Source organism: Tetrao urogallus (genome assembly GCF_951394365.1).
Source record: "Tetrao urogallus genome assembly, chromosome: 2".
In the NCBI taxonomy this organism is placed as follows: domain Eukaryota; kingdom Metazoa; phylum Chordata; class Aves; order Galliformes; family Phasianidae; genus Tetrao; species Tetrao urogallus.
In genome coordinates, this window is record NC_136814.1 from 10,404,753 (window position 1) to 10,423,040 (window position 18,288).

The 18,288-nt window shown below is 36.4% G+C and overlaps 1 protein-coding gene across 24 annotated transcripts in view; it reads right to left on the reverse strand.

Moving 5' to 3' along the window:
• Positions 1–18,288, reverse strand: part of NRXN1 (neurexin 1) — a gene marked incomplete at both ends in the record, with an annotated part of 632,844 nt that overhangs the window by 87,943 nt on the left and 526,613 nt on the right. For 17 of the 24 annotated variants that reach the window (XM_079550642.1, XM_079550641.1, XM_079550640.1 and 14 more), the window contains one exon: positions 825–914. The exons of the other annotated variants lie outside the window; for them this stretch is intronic. In XM_079550642.1, coding sequence (XP_079406768.1) covers positions 825–914 — 90 coding nt within the window. The remainder of the gene's footprint in view (positions 1–824; positions 915–18,288) is intronic. 24 annotated transcript variants of the gene reach the window in all.

The following is an 18,288-nucleotide window of genomic DNA, read 5'->3' on the forward strand; positions in this document are numbered from 1 at the left end:
TCCTTTTTGTATTTAAATGCTTATTTTCCTTCAACAAACACACTGGAAAGAAACACATGGTTCACACTGAGTATCTTAGAAGCAGATTCAAAAATAGATGTGTGATTGGCTTTCAGCAAGGCTATCAATTAAAATAAAAGATTTTAGATGTAAAAGCGGCTTCAGAAATGATACACATACCGATGGAGAAATCATGGCACATTTCCATTCAACAGAGAAATCCTCAGCAACAGTACCACTCTTAGTAAACAGAAGTCACTTTAGCAAATTGGTTTCTGCTCACAAAAAGCATGCACACAACTTTAAGTTCTGTTTTAATTAGTGTTTGTTCCAAAATCCCCTTAGAAGGTTGCAAACGTTAAAGGGACTTCATTTTGATTGGCAATTCATCTTGCCCACTATTTAAGATACCTACACTTTAAGCAAATTTTTTTTCAGGACCGTAATGAAGATATCGTAACTACGTATATTTTTAGTTAATAATTTAGATGCTGGAGCATGTCATATAATCTATGAACGATTTATAATTTTTTGTTAATGTTTGCTATGCGTACCTTCATAGATTGAGTTAGTGGATTATATTTAACAGTCCCTTTAACCTTAAGTTAACAGGGTAAGGTTATTAAACAGCTGGTACTTCTAGAAATGTATAGAAATTATTATACAAGGTATGCAAATATTACTCTATATTTTACTTTTTAAAATTTGTTTTAAATTTAGTTTTACTGAAATTTATTTTTTATGTTTATTAGTGTTACAATGAAGCACTACTTGGTTATGTTCAAATTATTTTTTTATTTGAAGTTTTAATCAATGTTTTTTACCTTTGTCGAGTAGCCATTCATCAACTACTCGACCAAGTCGATATGGAATTCGCTGTCTAGCAATCGCCAGGCGCTCGTTATCATTGTTTCCTTTAAAGTTTAAAGAGACATTTCATTGGTTAAAATCTGTAAGGTCAAAGGTTAAAAGTTAATACTTAAAGCTTGAGCTATACAGTTGCCACATGATTTTTTGAAATTTGGAATTTTAAAAAGCGCTACCTGGAACATTTCATGGTTCAGACTTTTCATTCATTCATTTATTTTATTTTAGCAAACAAAATTATTCCTATGTTAATTGAAAATTAGAAATCTGCATTTGAGCTAGGTTATTAAACTTATGTTAGAGACAGACCCAAAAAACAAATTTAAACATCATAGAATGGCTTTACAAAAAAATGATCATTGACCTCAGGGTTTTGTCTTTTTTGATGTTTCTTATTAACTAGTTAAACATGTTCAGGTGAAACAGGTTTAAGTTCTCCAAAGACATCCAACCTCTCACTCCAGGTTAGTCATTTAAAGAAGAATAACACAAGTCTTAATCACCATTTAAGGCACACTTACTTCTGCTGTCTACAAATAGACCTGCCGTAACCTTATGCCCTAGTCAGAAAAAAACACATTCTTATTTGCTTCACTTAAACAAATTCCAGAAATCCAAATAAATAGTACAGAACAGACCATGGTATTCACCATTTTTACATTCTCATAGGACAGGCTGACAACGTCTAGAAGGAACACCAAGGCTTTGACAAAAGTGACTTGCTGAAAGGTAACCTTGTTCTGAAACGTGGAAACACTTTAGAATTTAGCAAGAGGCCATCTTTAGTGGAGTTTCATAAATTAAGAGCAATCCAGAACTCAGCAATGCAAAACACAAGCTTGTCATATTTGCAAACTCTCTTTTCCCAGTCTTGATTTAAGCATTAAGATTTAAGCAATCTTTGATTGCTTGAAATAAAATCACTGCATAAAAGAACAGCAATATAGTAAGGAAGATATCATACAACAAAGAATTATTAGGAAACTACTTCAAAGTGCTTATTTTTAACTATAAGATTTTTGGCTTTTAATGATACAGGTACGATCATTCAGAAAACCATCCATTACCATCTTGTATTTTAAATTTCTCTTAGGAGAATGGTAAACCTAATAATTTCCTTTGATATACAGGTTTTGTGCAGCAGTAGTATTTTAGACCAACAGTACCTTTTTCCTCCATTGTATTGGTTCATAATAGGAAAACCCTGATATATAAAAAAAGCTAGATGAGTAAATGGCCATTATTCCTAACTTAGTACCCAATTCAAAGTCAATCTTGCTAGCTTTAATGTACAAACTGTCTTGAACCAGCAAGGAACTATGTCCTGTATGTGCACTAGAATGGGAAGTATAAGATGTAGTAGCCCATGAAGTGCTCACAAATACATTTACACGAGCTAGAAAGATCTTATTGCTAGTTAGCAGAACAAAGTATTACCCAAATTCAGGAAACCCATCTTCTCGTTTGTCAGACAATTATACCTGCTATCAGCAACACAGTGTTGCAAAGAAGAACTGGCACCATAGATCTCAGAAACAGCAAGAGCAACAGCTTTTGTACCAAGTAACATTGTGGTTTTGTGCAGAAATTTATTTTGCAGAGACATGAGTTGCTTACCATGTTTCCCTCATTTGACTTAATGTATATTATTCACTATCCCAGAAGCTGATCTTTTGAGAGGATATCCTTCTCTATCCATCTTCCAATATACTACATGAATTCTATATGCATTAGAGTATATGCCCAGTTGAATATATAAAGATATGTACATACTTATCTTTCCATATGCATATTTTGCGCTATTCTCAACATTCAAAAACATTATCCACAAAACAATATTTTACTGAAATTTTCCATTTTCTGACATTTTGGGAAAATGAAAATTTAAAAATAGAATGGTACAGGAAAAGACTCGTGATGTGAGATTACAGAACGTAATCAGTTAATTCAAAGAATAAGATAGATAACATCTCACTGCCAAAAAGTTTCCTTAACTTAGAACAAATCCTGAGGATTTGCTGGTGCTGGGTATGCTTTTTTGTTTTCTGTTATCTGTGTTTAAACAAAAGGAGGGAGGAATCTACTATTTTATTTTATGAGGAAAGGCTAAATAATTGTTTAGAAAAGGTTTGGCGTTTAAAGAATCTATTAAAGCAATGCAAATATGTCTCAAAGATGCAGATCATTATTAACTCACTGAATTCACAGATCATCCAATGTCAATAATTGGGTGCCTTTCATGAACAAATGCTCCCTAGACTGCAGAAGAACCACACTGTCATGTCAAAATGAAACAATGCTTACAACTGCCCATGCTAGGAAGGCCTAAATACTACGCTGTTACAAACAGTGAGTGTAAATCTGTTGCGCTTAGTGAAGGACAGCCTGTAGTCACCACTGCAGATCCTTACCACTAAGGCATTTCTCCGCTGTAATTCCATTACTGCCACTGGATTTATCCTAGACCAAGTTTATTGCTCCTTCCTCTTCCAGTACTTGGCAGTGGAAACTCCTCTGTGAATTAGCAGTGTAAATTTAGTATTGCCCAGCTTATACATTTCTTTAAATTATTTCATTAGAAAGTCCATGTGGTACATAGGCTTTTGAGAATAGTGAGCCCTAGCGCTACGTGATTCTATCTATAAATTATGTTTTATGCTGTGGCAGTCTTGCACCACTGGGAGCAAAATACAAATGAAAAGTAAGGAAATAACCATTTGATTTGTAAAGGTCACACAAAAAAATAATTGCTGATTACATTAGCCTATTTCTTATCAGAAGAAAAGCATGTAGTCAAATGCATCACAATTTGACATTATTACATTAGCTTAAATTCTTCAAGTAGATAATATAAATGGAAAGGCTAGAAGGAAATGGTGTGGAACTTATCTTGCTATAGTTTCAAGGAGAACACAGGTTTAATGATGAGGATACTAGTTGATTCACAGGTAACTTGACAAGTACATTCAAAAAATGATACACAGCACTGAAAATAATGGAAAGAACATTAAAAGCAACAAAAATCTTAGTGCAAGAAAACCCATGTGCTTTCAGTAACTGCTTCTTCCTAAGCAGCTGTTTTGGATCATACACTTAGCTACAGTGAATCCAGATAGTCCCACTGAATTCTATGGTAATCTTATTGCTTGTAGAGAAAACATAAACATATTACATATTGTTTTCCTCAGGAGTACTCCATGTATGTTTTCATGCTTCATTTTCCTTTTAACAACAGGGTGAACCACAAGGAACTTATTCACTAAAAATACTTCCAAGAAGTTTAATAAATATTTTAATACTCTGACTAAAACTGTGTCTTTGACACTTTATTTCTGTTACTCTTCTGAAAGACAAAGTGCTTTGTTAGGCACACTTTTCAACCATAGTTCATAAGAAACAACTGAGCTGCCCAGACTATAATTGTAAGCAGGTATGTAACTACCCAGCAGGACACTTTGTGATTAGATTGCCAAAATTTATTTGATCAAAAAACCTGGGTAAAAATGATTCACTCAGATGTGCACCATGTTTAACCCAACTGAACTCTAGATGGAATCATTCTTCTACCAAGTAGATATTATTTTGTCACAACAAAGTATTAATTCTGTATGAGCAGAAAGACTTCAAGGGAATAACAGTAATTTCAAAGAATCAAGGTAAGCAGAGAGGAGCAGAAAAGGTCAAATCTTTGAGCTGAAGCTAAATCTTGTGCAAGATTGAGAAGAAGCAGTCCCAAAAAAACTTAATCATACCTTTATATCTATAGGTCATCATGGACAAACCAACTACATGAACTTCACTAATATGTATTTTATCCCTCCTGATTTATTATATTGTCAGTGCTGGAGTGTAATTCTATTTTGTTCTCTGAAATAAAGGTGTCAGTTATTGATGTGAAATAGTAGCATCCTTGAAAAAGAGTAAGATGGTTGAAAATTGAGAGTCTGTGAAGAACAACATAAAATCTAGAGAATATTTTCTTTGAAACAAGCCCTTTAACAGAATAAAAATTCACCTTGTTAGTTTCTGTGATCTGCTAGGGAAATAAATAACAAAATAAAAAAAACCTGATGTCTATCTCCATTTACAAACAACCCCCTCTCCCTGGTTTTGCTCATCATGATCTTGACACTGCTACTTCTGAATTATGTATCCCCTGACATCTGCAAGAGGAAGGCAGAAGCCCATACCATTTCTCCAGATGCAGTTAAAGATGAAATTTGACTTAAGTGTCAACTGCACAGCATGGGAAGAAGCCACTGTGACTCTGTGGTACACGGGCAAACTGTCTACACTTGGCCAGGCTAGGTAACAAAAGCACACTCTCATTAAAGATAGATGGTGAAGTTCTCTTAAATCATATATTACTATTATTATGCATACACTTGTGTACAAAAAAAAGTTAATACAGAAATAAACTGTAAACACAAAGACTAAAATCTGTACAACATGATTCTGCATGTGCTACTTCCCAGCAAAAGAGGAAATGATATTTTAAGTGCTATCAATTGTATGCATAAACATCTGCATGACACACATGACAGTGTCGTGCTGTTGTTCACACCGGTCCCATGCATTGGCTGTATGTGAATGCTTTCAGTTTCACATCCAGTGAAAGACATAAGTTGATGTTAACAATGCAACAAATTCTGACTGTAATAAGTTTTGAATATCCAGTATACAGACATTCCATAAAACTATACTGAGTTTCATACCATCCTTAACCTTCATCTAAGGAACTCAATGGCTGCATTGCTCTGTTTGACCAAAGGCCCTTTAGAGAGATCACTCAAACTAACAATGACTACTCACACAGACTCTGCAGGTCCAGAGTACATTCCCAGAGTTTCCATGTAGGATAGATATCCTTGGGCTAACCTTCCTTCACCTGCTATTACAGGCCTATAGCAAGCTTCAAACTCAGTTTCTAAGTACTCTGTAGCACATCCCAGACTGCCTGTTGCCTTTGCAAATATCTGTGCTATCACACACAAGCATCTCATCATCAGCAGCCATCAGTAAGCTTGCCTTTATGCCTGCAAACAAAGTATCACCTTTTCTATTCCAGTATGTTCAGGCATAAAACTGAGTTGCATGTGACAGAGGACAAGGGGTCCAGGTCAATCCCAGAAAATCACTGGGCTTGTGTGATGCACTGACACTGTCATATTTTTGCTGAGCATTTATAAACTTATTAAGTAGGATAATAAATAATAAACTCATTAGTAAGTATTTGACCTAGCAATAAGAAAGTTCTGGATGGATCAGATAAAGCTGTATATATTTTGTCTGCTGTTGAAGTACATTGGCACAACACACAACAACATGGAGGAGGAATTAAGCAATATGGAGAAGTATGCAGCGGTCAGCCTTAAAGACTTGTCTGAGGAGCTACAGATCCAAAAGGCTGATGTGGGCTTTCTCCATTGTTCAAAGAAAAGGTAGACACAGTTCTAGAATGCTTATTTTTTCCTACTGGGTATCTCGAACAAAACTTACAGTCAGCTTGGTTAGATGACTGAAGTACCAAAAAGCTCTAAAGTTAGAGAAAGAATGTGTAGCAAATAAGAAAGGCTTCAACTCTGCAATGCTTCACACTATTACAGAAGAGCTAACCTATAAAAAAAAAATCAAACTACTATGTGGTATGACTTCTATAAACCTGAACATGTCAAATCCATCAAGTTCCTGTTAAATGACCATAGTATAATATGGTCTTTTTTTCTCTAGAGGAACTTCAAAATTCCTTATAATACACAGTAAGTATCCCTAAAGAATATTCTGCTTGCAGAATGACAGCAGTCTTTACAGCACGGTGAAATCAGACATTGGTAGCTTATAACACAATCAACTGCAAAGCAATAGCCTAGGTTTTCTGAAAGGAGAATCTGCTTACTGTATTTATTGAGTGATGTACACATAATTTGATTCCCATTCCACTGATACAAACGGTACTGAAACATCTTATGGTCACCTGCAAGTTCCTCGCTTGTGCATTAAGCAAACTAATTTTAAACCATGTTTTTTCAACTTTATTCAAGATAAAACTGAGAATGACCATTAACCACTCAGAAAGATGCAAACCCCTCTTCTGAAATCAACTGCCTTCCACCCTGTGTGTTTGTTGTTGTTTTTTTTTTTAACATTATGTTTCACTAGATTAATTAATAATTAAACTAAGAGTGCACTTTTCCTGACTTTCACTTCCTCACCATAATGCAATATCTGTCTTGGTTAGTGCAAAGTTGGATGGCTTACTATAAGATTGGTGTATTATATCAAAAGCAAGCAAGAGAAGATGAAAAGCAACAAGAAGGAGATAAGAAAACACAGGACTTGTCTGATAAATTAAAGGTATTTTCTTATCAGGTATTATAAAAAGATCCTTTGTACTGCCCATGCAGCATTTGTAGGGGTTAATATTGCATGGCTGCTGCTAAAACAGGCAGGAAAATTGATAGAAATCATTAAAGAGAAAGATTAAGGTATAAAAAATGAATTGTTATAAGTATAGTACCATGCTTCACATCACTCCAAAGAATGACATTTTGTAGTTCTCCAAGGTAAAAAGGGACTCTGAACTGTTTCCAAATCACAACGTCACAGCATTTAAGGTTACTTTTTTGATAGATATTTAACCATAAGTTGACCGTAAGCAGTTTCTTAATCAACAGTTTTTCAACGGCTGGAAATTGGAGAGTATTTCAGCCCTACCATATCTAAAATTAGCTAGCTAGGTCAGAGACAGCAACTACAGGATCGCAATCTGGATGATCTTCATTTCATGCTACCTAGCAAATAGCCACTATATAGAATGTCTCTTGACAGAAATAATACTCACATAATATAAATGAACAATGGCAAATGGAAAACACCGTGCTCAGCTCTTATTTTAAATTTCTATTGGTCTGTAATCCCACGAGTATCTAGTATGCAGGTAGAAGCCATCAATAAGAAAGGTCTTATTAACTACGCACATACCTCCTCATTAAGTTTAAGCTACACTGCAAGTACTGAGGACAGAATAGGTCACACCATTCAAAGGGCATTGCTCATATGATCAAATTTTTTGTGGTTAGTGAAAGACTTTAGGAAATTCTATATGATTTCCATATATTATTTCTCGACCATTTGCAACACTAAAAATTATTTGAAGCAACTAAAAGAAACCAACAAACCAGCAACATCTTCTGAGGATAAAATCTGTTCTTGGTTATGCAATTCATGAGAGAAAATAAGAGTTTGGACTTCAGCTGTGTTCATCAAATCCACTGCAATTGAACTGCTCCAGTAAGCTGGAGTCAATGCAAGGCACACTGAAAATAATTTTGCATTCACCACATGACCAGAAGCACACACACACAAAAGCCAAAGCAATCAGCATCAACCCTCACAAACAGCAGAAAAACTGCAACTGCAACATTTAAAAGTGTTGTTTTTGTGCTCTTTCATGAAACAATAATGCTAGAATTCATCACTGCCACTGTGTCTCAACATCCTGGACCATACAGGTGCTTTGTCACATTCATTACATCTACTGAAGCTGATTCAACTCATTTGCCAATGGACACGCATGATTATATGCAAGCCCATAACAAGAAAAACGAGGTCACTATTTGGACAAGCCTTTGACAACAGAAGAAACCAAGTGCACCAAACATAAATAGAAAATGGCATTTAAGAGAGGAGAATCTGTTCTGTGTCAGCAGTGCAGCAAAAAAGTAGCCCTTGGCCAAAGCAAGCTCTGCAATTTCAGTTCCATCTAAATATGGCATTTCAACTTGTGTATTTATGCCTTGCAGACATTTTACTACAAAGGAATAATCTATTCCAAATTGAAAGGTTTAAACTTGTACACACAATTTTTTTGGATTTTTTTTTAAATGCTTTTGGCGGAGCACAGAAACAGAAACTGTAAATAATAGAAACAGATGACTATCCCACTACTACATAAAGTGACTGAAAGAGGAGGGAGGTAGGTGAGACATATACTGATGTCACCGATCATTCCTGCTGAAAAAGTTTATTTCAGTGCACCCTGTTATTCAAAGGCCCTTAAAGACATGCTGAACATCAACCACAAAAGCAAGTTCTCAAGTGGATTGCTGTGTCATGGTCTAAAAAGGTCTTTGAGGTTACAGAGCTTGGATGTTATGAGGTCACAGCTCCTTCCAAGGCAGCCTTTGGGGTCAAGATGGGAAAGCCACCTGTTCCAACCACATACCAACCACAATACCAACCACATCTAACACATCTAACACATGGATCTGATCTGCACTAGTTGACATATCCAAATCCTTTAAGTTCTTGTCCAAAACACACCTCCATGGGATTCTGTTTTAAAGCTACCAAGGACACGTTATAGATGGACAATCCAAAGTTGATAGCTTACTTTTGTGGATATCTGAATTTATCACTCTGATTTTCAGAATTAATGTATATGGATTCGCAAGGAAATGCATAATCAATAGTCAAAAGTCACTTAATTTTTCACTTTCTCCTACAAGAATACGTTTGCTGACATAGTATGCAAAAGGTAGACTCTTCTGCTTTGAAGCACTTATGAAATGTTAAATAGAGAAAAGAACAAATTTTGAAAGAAAATAGCTCTGCTAGCACAATTTACACTTCCACTTTTTCTCAGGAAACCACTTGACCTTTTAAAAATCTAGTGAACTCCACAATGTTGAAAGAATTAGATAAGAATATTATCATATTTCCAGCAGAAATTGTACTCAGAAATGTGTTCTTTTTTCTGGCATGACTCGCTTAATTCATAAGGTATAATTACATCTCCATTAAGAATACAATGCTAGCATACCACTTAAGTATTCTTATGTTTATAATAAGTTTCTAATATAGACAGAAGCATGATCTGATCTATGTATCACAGGATATTAAGATTTACCCACTTCATTCTCTGTTCAGCCAAAAATCTATTACTTGGTTATTTCATAACCTGAAATGGTTTCAAACAGCTCTTCCAGGAAATATCTTACACTGACACAATGATACACAGTAAAAGAAAATCATTCAGCAATGAGTTTGAAATCACACTGCTTATTTCTTGTTTCAATTTCTTAGTCCTGCTTATGACTTCTAGGAACGGCTGAAGAGTATTGTAAGCAGCCAGTGTTTTCACCTTCTGAAAGTACTTACGAAAATTTCTTACTTTTTTATTCTACACTATAAAGCAACAAAGAAATTAACCTCTTGTAGGCTCTTTTTAAATAAACACACACTATTTTTTTTCCATAGCACCACAGGCACCAGATACAGGTGCAAACTTTGTACCTGTTCCAGAGCCTATTTTCTAATTGTTGTGTAGGGTGACTAAATCCTCAGATGTTCTTACATTTCAGTCTTCTTTGCCCTCAGAGCAATTTCCAAAATCTCTTTTGCCACAGGAACACCTGATAGTTCATGCTGAGCAGCTGGAAGATGAAACCACTAGACTTCTCAGAATCATACAATTCCAGGACACTGCACCTTGCTACATTGTCATAACTTCTATTATTTGCTCTTAGATCCATATCTTACCGTTTAGCACTGCTACAGTCTGGCTTCCCAAGCAACTGAGCTAAAATAAAATACAGCTGCCCTGCCCCCTACTTACATTTGGCTTTTTGTTTCACAGAATCACAGAATGGCCCGGGTTGTTTGCTTGTTTTGGGTCTTCCTAACAGCCACGCATTTTCAGTGACAAATATTATACAGACTTCCAGGATGCTTATAAAAGTGCCAAATATTTTCACGCCCTGTAAAATCCTACTGGATATATCTCCAGTTGACGAATGCTCCTCACTGGTAACTATTTAGGGCATGCAATATTAAGTTTATTGACAAAAAATTACCTATGTTTACTGCTAATCAATTTTATAGATACCAATTTACCTATCAGCTCTTTTTCTAGTTTGCTCACTTAGTACTTGTGACAAGACGTTATCTTCAGCGCCATCTAGGAATTTCCCAGCCTTCCTCATCACACCAGAGTGATTTTCCCAGTTTATGCCTGAGAAATTGAACTCTTCCCTCTCTATCAGTTTTGCCAGGTTATGTACCAAAAAACATCTCCCTTGTTGAGACAGGTGTGTCCCATCAAGCCCCAGCAGAACTCCTTTCTTGAAGACTCTACCATGATTCTAAAACCCCCAAATCATGACAGAGGTCTTGGAGTCAGGCTCACCTATTTCTTTTCTTGCCTCTCCTCGTCACTGAGACAATCAAGGAAAATACTCTTTGTCCTATATTATATTCACATATTAGTTTTGTAAAACCATAGTTTCATTGCCTCTAATTCAATTAACTGTTGCTTATACAGGGTTGAAATCTGGATGTGCTTCCTATGTATCGTGCTTCTGATACAACAATAGGCATGTGATTTCTTGCTTCAGATGTCTTTGAGACGGTTAAGAACCTTGACTGTTGTGCAGCTTATAATGGTTCCTGGTTGTATAGATCATACAGGCAAGTCATTTTTTTCTGCTAGGCAGGATAAGCTGCAAAAGAAAAGACTCTCTGCTCAAGGGGTCTGAACTTTTCCATGCATGATATAATACAATTGTAGATTACAACCACTGAAGTGGTTGGAACTCAGTTGCCACTAATCACAAAACTGTTTAAGAAAGTGTTATTCTGAATGTGTAGACACCATAGTTTTTAGGTTGTTTGTTGTTTTTTTTTTTAACTTGATCGAGCTTGAGACTTCAGAAAGCAAACCACACAGCAAGATGATGGGACAGATGTATATAGCTACTAAAATGTTAAAATTCTGTTCTGAGTTCACATGCTACAAAACAGAGTAAGAGAGTCTAAAGCAGGTGTATGCTCATTCAGGACAGCAATGATTTGTTTATTCATAAATAGCTAGTTAAAGCAGTTCAGTCTTTTGCAAACCTATTTAGGACAGAGCAAGTTGCTGTTTGCCCTGCTGCAGTATGAATCACAGTGACTGTTTCTGAAATAGTTTAATGGAAGTTCTTATCCTGAAGACATAAAGTACTATGCTGTCATTCTTCACAATACCAGCAAAATATATCTGGGGACACATGCACAAATATGTCTCAAATAAAAAAAATATCTCATTTTCTGAGAGCATCTAAAACACAATGGCATTGCAGAAAAAATTAATTTTGTTTTCTGTATGATAGATTGTCCAGTTCAAATGCTCAACATTGCATTGATTTGTTCTGTTCTGAGAAAGGTTCCCATTTCAGGCTCACTTCAATGTTGCTCCAGGAGCTAATGGAAACAAACTGCACCACAAGAGAAACACACAGTAGAAGTACATCCTGCTGTTCTCTTGTGTGCTCTATCAGCCAATGACAGCATCAGCATCTGTATTAGAGGAAATGCTTGTGTGTGCCCATCAAGTAAGTAATCTAAAATGAGGGGCACTGTTGCAACCCTATCAATGCTTGTTCACGTTAGTATTTGTTACACACTAGTAATTTTACTGAATTTACTGGATATTAGTTTGGCTTAGTGAGTGATGCGTTAAATAAAATCCTGTGTAAACTCAAACAAGACAGCTATGAACTGTTCAAAACGCAGGCTGGAAGGAAATTGGAATAGTTTGGATTTGACAACATGGTCCTTCCCTGGGAAAGAAGAGAAGACTGACAAATATATTTTAATACACTCATTCTATAAAAAGTAATACATTGTAAAAAAGCTGCCAAGTAGTTAAAATTGCTCGTTAAGTAATTTGATATATATATATTTTTCTTTTTAGCCAACTCCACATTAATACCTCATGTATACCTCAATTTATGCTGCTGCACTGGATAAGTAGCGATATTGTAGGTTACATGGAAAATGTGCCTGTTGGGTTCGAATGAAATAAAAGTGTGGAAATGATTCCCTACGTATTGGCCATGTTTCATCTTTTGTGATCTGACTTTTAATGGGATTGCTAATAATGGCACTCCTGAAGAAGTGAATGTGATCTGCTGTGATATATTTGCCATGTCTCATTGTCAGGCCTCTTTTAACTTCCACTTTCTACTTCCTTTAACTTGAATTCCCACATCCTGTGGTCTTAATTCTGGCACCATCCTTCGCAACAAGAAATAAAAATAAAAGCTATCAGTTTCATCTAATATTTCAGAACACCTCTTTCTGACTCACTGCTCATTTGAAATTTTCTTTTCCTTTCTAATCTGGATGCATTTGTGCCATCGTGCTGTATTTAACTGAAAGGTGTTATGCCTTCTGTGATCAAGCAATGACAACCGAACCACACATTTTATCAAGATTTGAATTTAATTACAGGATCTATCAACTCTAAGAAGGGATGAGCCTTTGTATTTCACCAGGATATCCAAGATGAAAAATAAAGAAAAAGGAAAGATCTGTCTGCTGACTTAGAGAAGCATTACCTATTATTATATATCATTATCTGACAGAAAATCCTGATAAGCTGTCAAATTAAAAAGTTGACTTGGGAACCACTTTTTGAAAAGAGAGTTTAGTGTCTTGTTTGGGTATTACCTAGGCTCTTTAACTACAAAAGACAGAAGGATATATCAATTTCATAATCTCTCAAAGGGCATCAGTGCTTTTTTAAAAAGAAAAGAAAAGAAAACGAACAGACATCAAACTTTGATTTTGGGGGACTTTGACTGGGGTCTCCCAAGAGAATGGGAAAATAGACAACCATTTCTGTTAAAATCAATCTTTCACGTGAAGAATAGAATCACACTGAAAGTAGGTCCTATTTATGAGCTGGAAAATACATTTGATCATACCAAACAGTAGTCACAGCTTCACCCATCAGAAAAAGATGCAAGAAATCAGTTGTGTAATTACATATTAACAAAGGTAAGGGAGCATGCTGACCTAGTTACATCCATCACTTAAATGCTGGTTTCTGTCTCAGTAAGTCTGATTAATTTTTAATCTATTTTGATTCCTGCTAAATGAGTTTCTCACACCTTACTATACTCTGGAGGACTTGCTGAAGTGAGTTTCACATTTTTCTTTGCCTTATTTTCAAATTGTTTTACTTACTGCTAAAACACCTTTTCCAATTACATTACTGCCAAACGTAAGTGTACGAATACAAGTAGAGAAAGACTTCCTATAATACTCATTGAAGAATCTGCTCAGTAGAAAAAAATAAGAAATAATGCTATTTTAGCTTCACTTTGAATATGTAATGAAAGCAATAGAGAAAAGTTAATTGTAGGTGACATTTTTTGATTGAGTGATCATGAGTTGATTCAAATTAATACAAGGACAACTAAAAATAAGCCTACAAATCAGATTCTTGATTTCAAAAGAACAAAATTTGATAAAATGAAAGAAACTACATTATGTAATCAGTCTGAGGGATTGATGGACTCAGCCAGGAAGGACATTTGGAAATTCTTGAAGATAAAAGCATAAAAAATATATTTGGACTTGTACTTGCAAGGTTAAGATACACAGAGTGAGACCCACTAGCCTGAATAGCTATGCCATCACAGACTGTATTACAGAAAGAAAGAAAAAGAGCAAATTTGATCAGCAAGAAAACAATACATTTCAGAATTAGAAACATACATAAAAATACATGTAGAACTGCCACAACTCTATCTAAAAAAATCTTTCAAAGTAAACAAAATAAATTTTAAACCAGAGGATATTGGGCCACATGAAATGATCATGGAAAGAATTCAGGCCACTTTGTAGTAAAGCTGATGACGATCCAAGAGAGAAGACTGACTAATGGGAATGTATCTCTTCCCAATCCAGATCTTCAAAACTCTGAAGGAAGCAATATATTTGTAATGAATCTGTGGGATCAGAAGGCAAGACAGATTATCTCTGTCCCTAAACTTTTTAAATTTAAGTTTTTAAATACAGATACCCAACAGGGCATGCTACTACTTGTACTACTGAATAAAAAATGCAGGATTATATGACAAGAGAAAAAGAATGATCCAGTCAAACTATTTTGCCTGACCTTAGCAAATGCTTCATGGGATCCAGCAGTGTCAATGCAGGAGCCTCTGAGTGAGAATTAAAGAAACAGATAGCAAAGCAGGTATTGTCATGGATGTCTATTGTCAACCACCCACATAATACATGGCATGGATGAGCTATTTTGCAGGCAGCTAGGAGAAAGAAGATCTAGATCACCTGTCCTTGTCCTGTTGAGAGATATCAACTTCTCATATATAAACTGGGAACATTATACTGTCATGACAAGCAGGTCCTAGAGGATCTGGAAGATAAGTTCTTGTCACAAGTACAGACTGAGCCAACTAGAAGAATCCTCCTCAGTTTGTTGTGTGAGACTTGGGAAGACCTTGTGGGAGATATCATGTTAGGTGGCTGTCTTGGCCACAATGATCATGTAACAGTTGAGCTCAACATTTCTGCTGTAAGAAGAAAAAAGGTCAGCAGAATTGCCTCCCTTGATTTTAAGAATGCCAACTAAGCTTCTTGGGAGCTAAGTTAGCTGGCAGATACACTGACTAGTTTCCACAATACAGAGACCAAGAGAAGCATTTAACGTCTCATTCACCTAGCACTCTCATTTAGCCCACAGACTTGGAGGCAACACGTGTGCTCTCATGTTTTTAAGTGATAAAACAAAATAAATAGCAACAACAACAACAACAAAAAAAACAATGGCAACAACAAACAGAAATATTATGTATCATACAAAAGTCCCAAGAGCTTCAGCTGCCAATTGCCATACGGCAGAGGTACTTGGCACTAACCATGCTGTCAGCCTGTGGTTTGATCTTCTGCCAAAGTACACGGACTGTTGCATAGATTCCTCTTTGGTGTACGCACTCAGTCATAATTTATACTCCCTGATCACAGAGATACATCTGTTCCAGTAGTAGTGTTTTGGTCAATCACTGTGTGAATTGCATGAGAGATGTCTGTGCTGTCAGATCTAGGTCTGTCAGACACAGCTCTAACAACATGTGCTGTACCGTGGGGCACATGAGGACAGCTGTAACTTAGTTATGATTTTCAAAGGCTGTCCAGGGCTCTGATATGACTGGGAAAGTTTTGGTATAGGTATTTGCCTACAGCAGGCTACATCTTCCAGACTGCTGAGTATTTCCAGCAGTGTTTGAAACCATAGGCCAGTAGGCCAACATATAACAGATCACCTTCTATCCAAACAACTCTGCATCTATGATGGAAATCCTGTAGTGTAGAAGAGTAGGTTCCCTCTGGTACACTGCTTGGTTGTGCCTTTGCTTTTTTTTTTTTTTTTTTTTTTTAAAAAAAAGTCTCAGCATTGGACAAATTCCCTGTGACAGCATGAAGCGTAAGGTTATTCATGGAAAAGCAATTCTGAAAATCCTTCACAATAAATGGTGATTATTGTGGCTTTAGAATGAATGTCACGTAGTTTGTTCCAATACATTTTCCCAGACTGGTGAAGTGTACATCTTCTAATAGTAAAAGAAAATTAGAAAAATTAGGCAAATTGTTTTTCTTGTTACATGGTTATGAGTACTGCTATGAGAATTATTTTTATTCCGCACCATCTGATTTGATTTGAAACAGATTTTCTTTCAGGTACAGAAGAAAAGGTTGCTTCAAACTAAATGAAATGCTTTAATCTCAGGTCACTATAACTACTTATGAACACTGGGCAATCTTGACATAAAAATTCAGAATATTTTATTTAGAAAACACAGAAATTAACATTTTTCCATTACTAAACCCAATTTCCTGTAATTTTGCTTTCCCTTTGTCCTTAATTATTAGCTCTGCTTGACCCAAATTAACAAGTTCTTTGGTTTCCTCCCAGAAAAGCATTCTTCGTAAATCTGCATTTCATTCTGTAATAATTACCAAACTGAATTTACAAGGGCAGCCAGTTCACAGTAGCAGCTGGAGTTGCTGCAACGGTACAGTATTATAGTCACAACAGCAGACAGGTAGTCAGGACAGCCAGATACAACAAAGTTTTGAAGCACAGAAGATAAGCTATCAGGAGGATTTGCACGGAAACTGTTTTAGTCTATTGATCAGGAGCTTTGAATACACAGTCAGCAGTTTTCTTATTCCTACTTAATATGATTGGAAATTATGATGCATCCCAGTTAATGGGAAATCATTATCTGAAAAACCAGCCAAGGTGAAATAATGGAGTTATTCAGGAAGGTGGAGAATGGCGAACATTAGGTCAAGAGAGATAATATCAAGTTTAGTTAAGAAAGATGGAATATACAAATCCAGTAGAGAGCTGGGCATTTTAGTTGTCTAGCAAAAAAACTACAATTTCTAATCATAAGGCTACCTGTCAGCAACTGACAGAATGAGAAAGGGAGAAAGCAGGATGAACACTTAATAAAAGGCAGAATCATAGAATGGCCTGGGTTGAAAATGACCACAGTGATCATCTAGTTTCAATCCCTCCCACTATGTGCAGGGTCACCAAAATTTAAGTGCACATCTTCACAGCTTTAGCCCTGCACTCAGAGAAATGGCAAGGGTAGAGCTCTGCAGTCAAAAAAAACTTCGATGGGAATCCAGAAGAATGTAAGTACATGCTGAAATCTAAGCCCTTCGTTCTGAAAATCATCCAGCCATGTGGTAACACTGGAGATCTTCATCAGAGAATAACAGAACTCTCTGATTTGGAAGGAAACTTGAAAAGCCATCTAGTCCAACACTTCTGCAATGAAGGACAACTACAGCTATATCCGGTTGCTCAGAACTCGGTTCAATCTGACCTTGACCGTCTCCGGGAATAGGTCATCCAGAACCTCTCTAGGCAACCTGTGCCAGTGCTCACCACCACTATTGGAAAAAAACTTCCTCCTTATATGCAATTTAAATCTCCCCTCTTTTAGTTTGAAACCATTTCCCTCTCCTATCACAACAGACCCTGTCTGAAGAACACTGTCTCCTTCTTTCTTATAGCCCTCCTTGAAATACTGAAAGGTAGCTCTCCCATCTCCCCAAAGACTTCTCCAGTTGTGACTGCCATGACTTTTCAGATACCACTGGAAGTGACTTGGCGACTATGTCAGCCAATTCCCTCAGGACTCTGGGATGCATCTCATCAGGACTCATAAAATTATCTATGGTCCGGGTCCTCAGGTGGTTGCAAAACTGATCTTCACTTACGGTGGAAGGGACACTTCTCTCCTAGTCCCCACCTTCCAAATAATCTGCTTAAGGACTATGTGAACACTAGTTGCTCAGTGAATACTGAGGCAAAATATTGCTGTACCTCTGCTTTCTCCTTGTCATTTTTTATCAGTGTGCCTGTATTGCCCAATAGAGGAGTTCGCCTTCTGAGACTAAAAAGGTGAACTTTTCTGGCTAATGTACCTGTAGAAGCCTTTCTTGTTCTTCTTTGCACCCTCTGCCAAGTCTAGTTCAAGTTGGGCTGTGGCAGTCCTGACACCATCACCACACAGTCCAACAGCATCCCCATACTTCTCCCACAATACC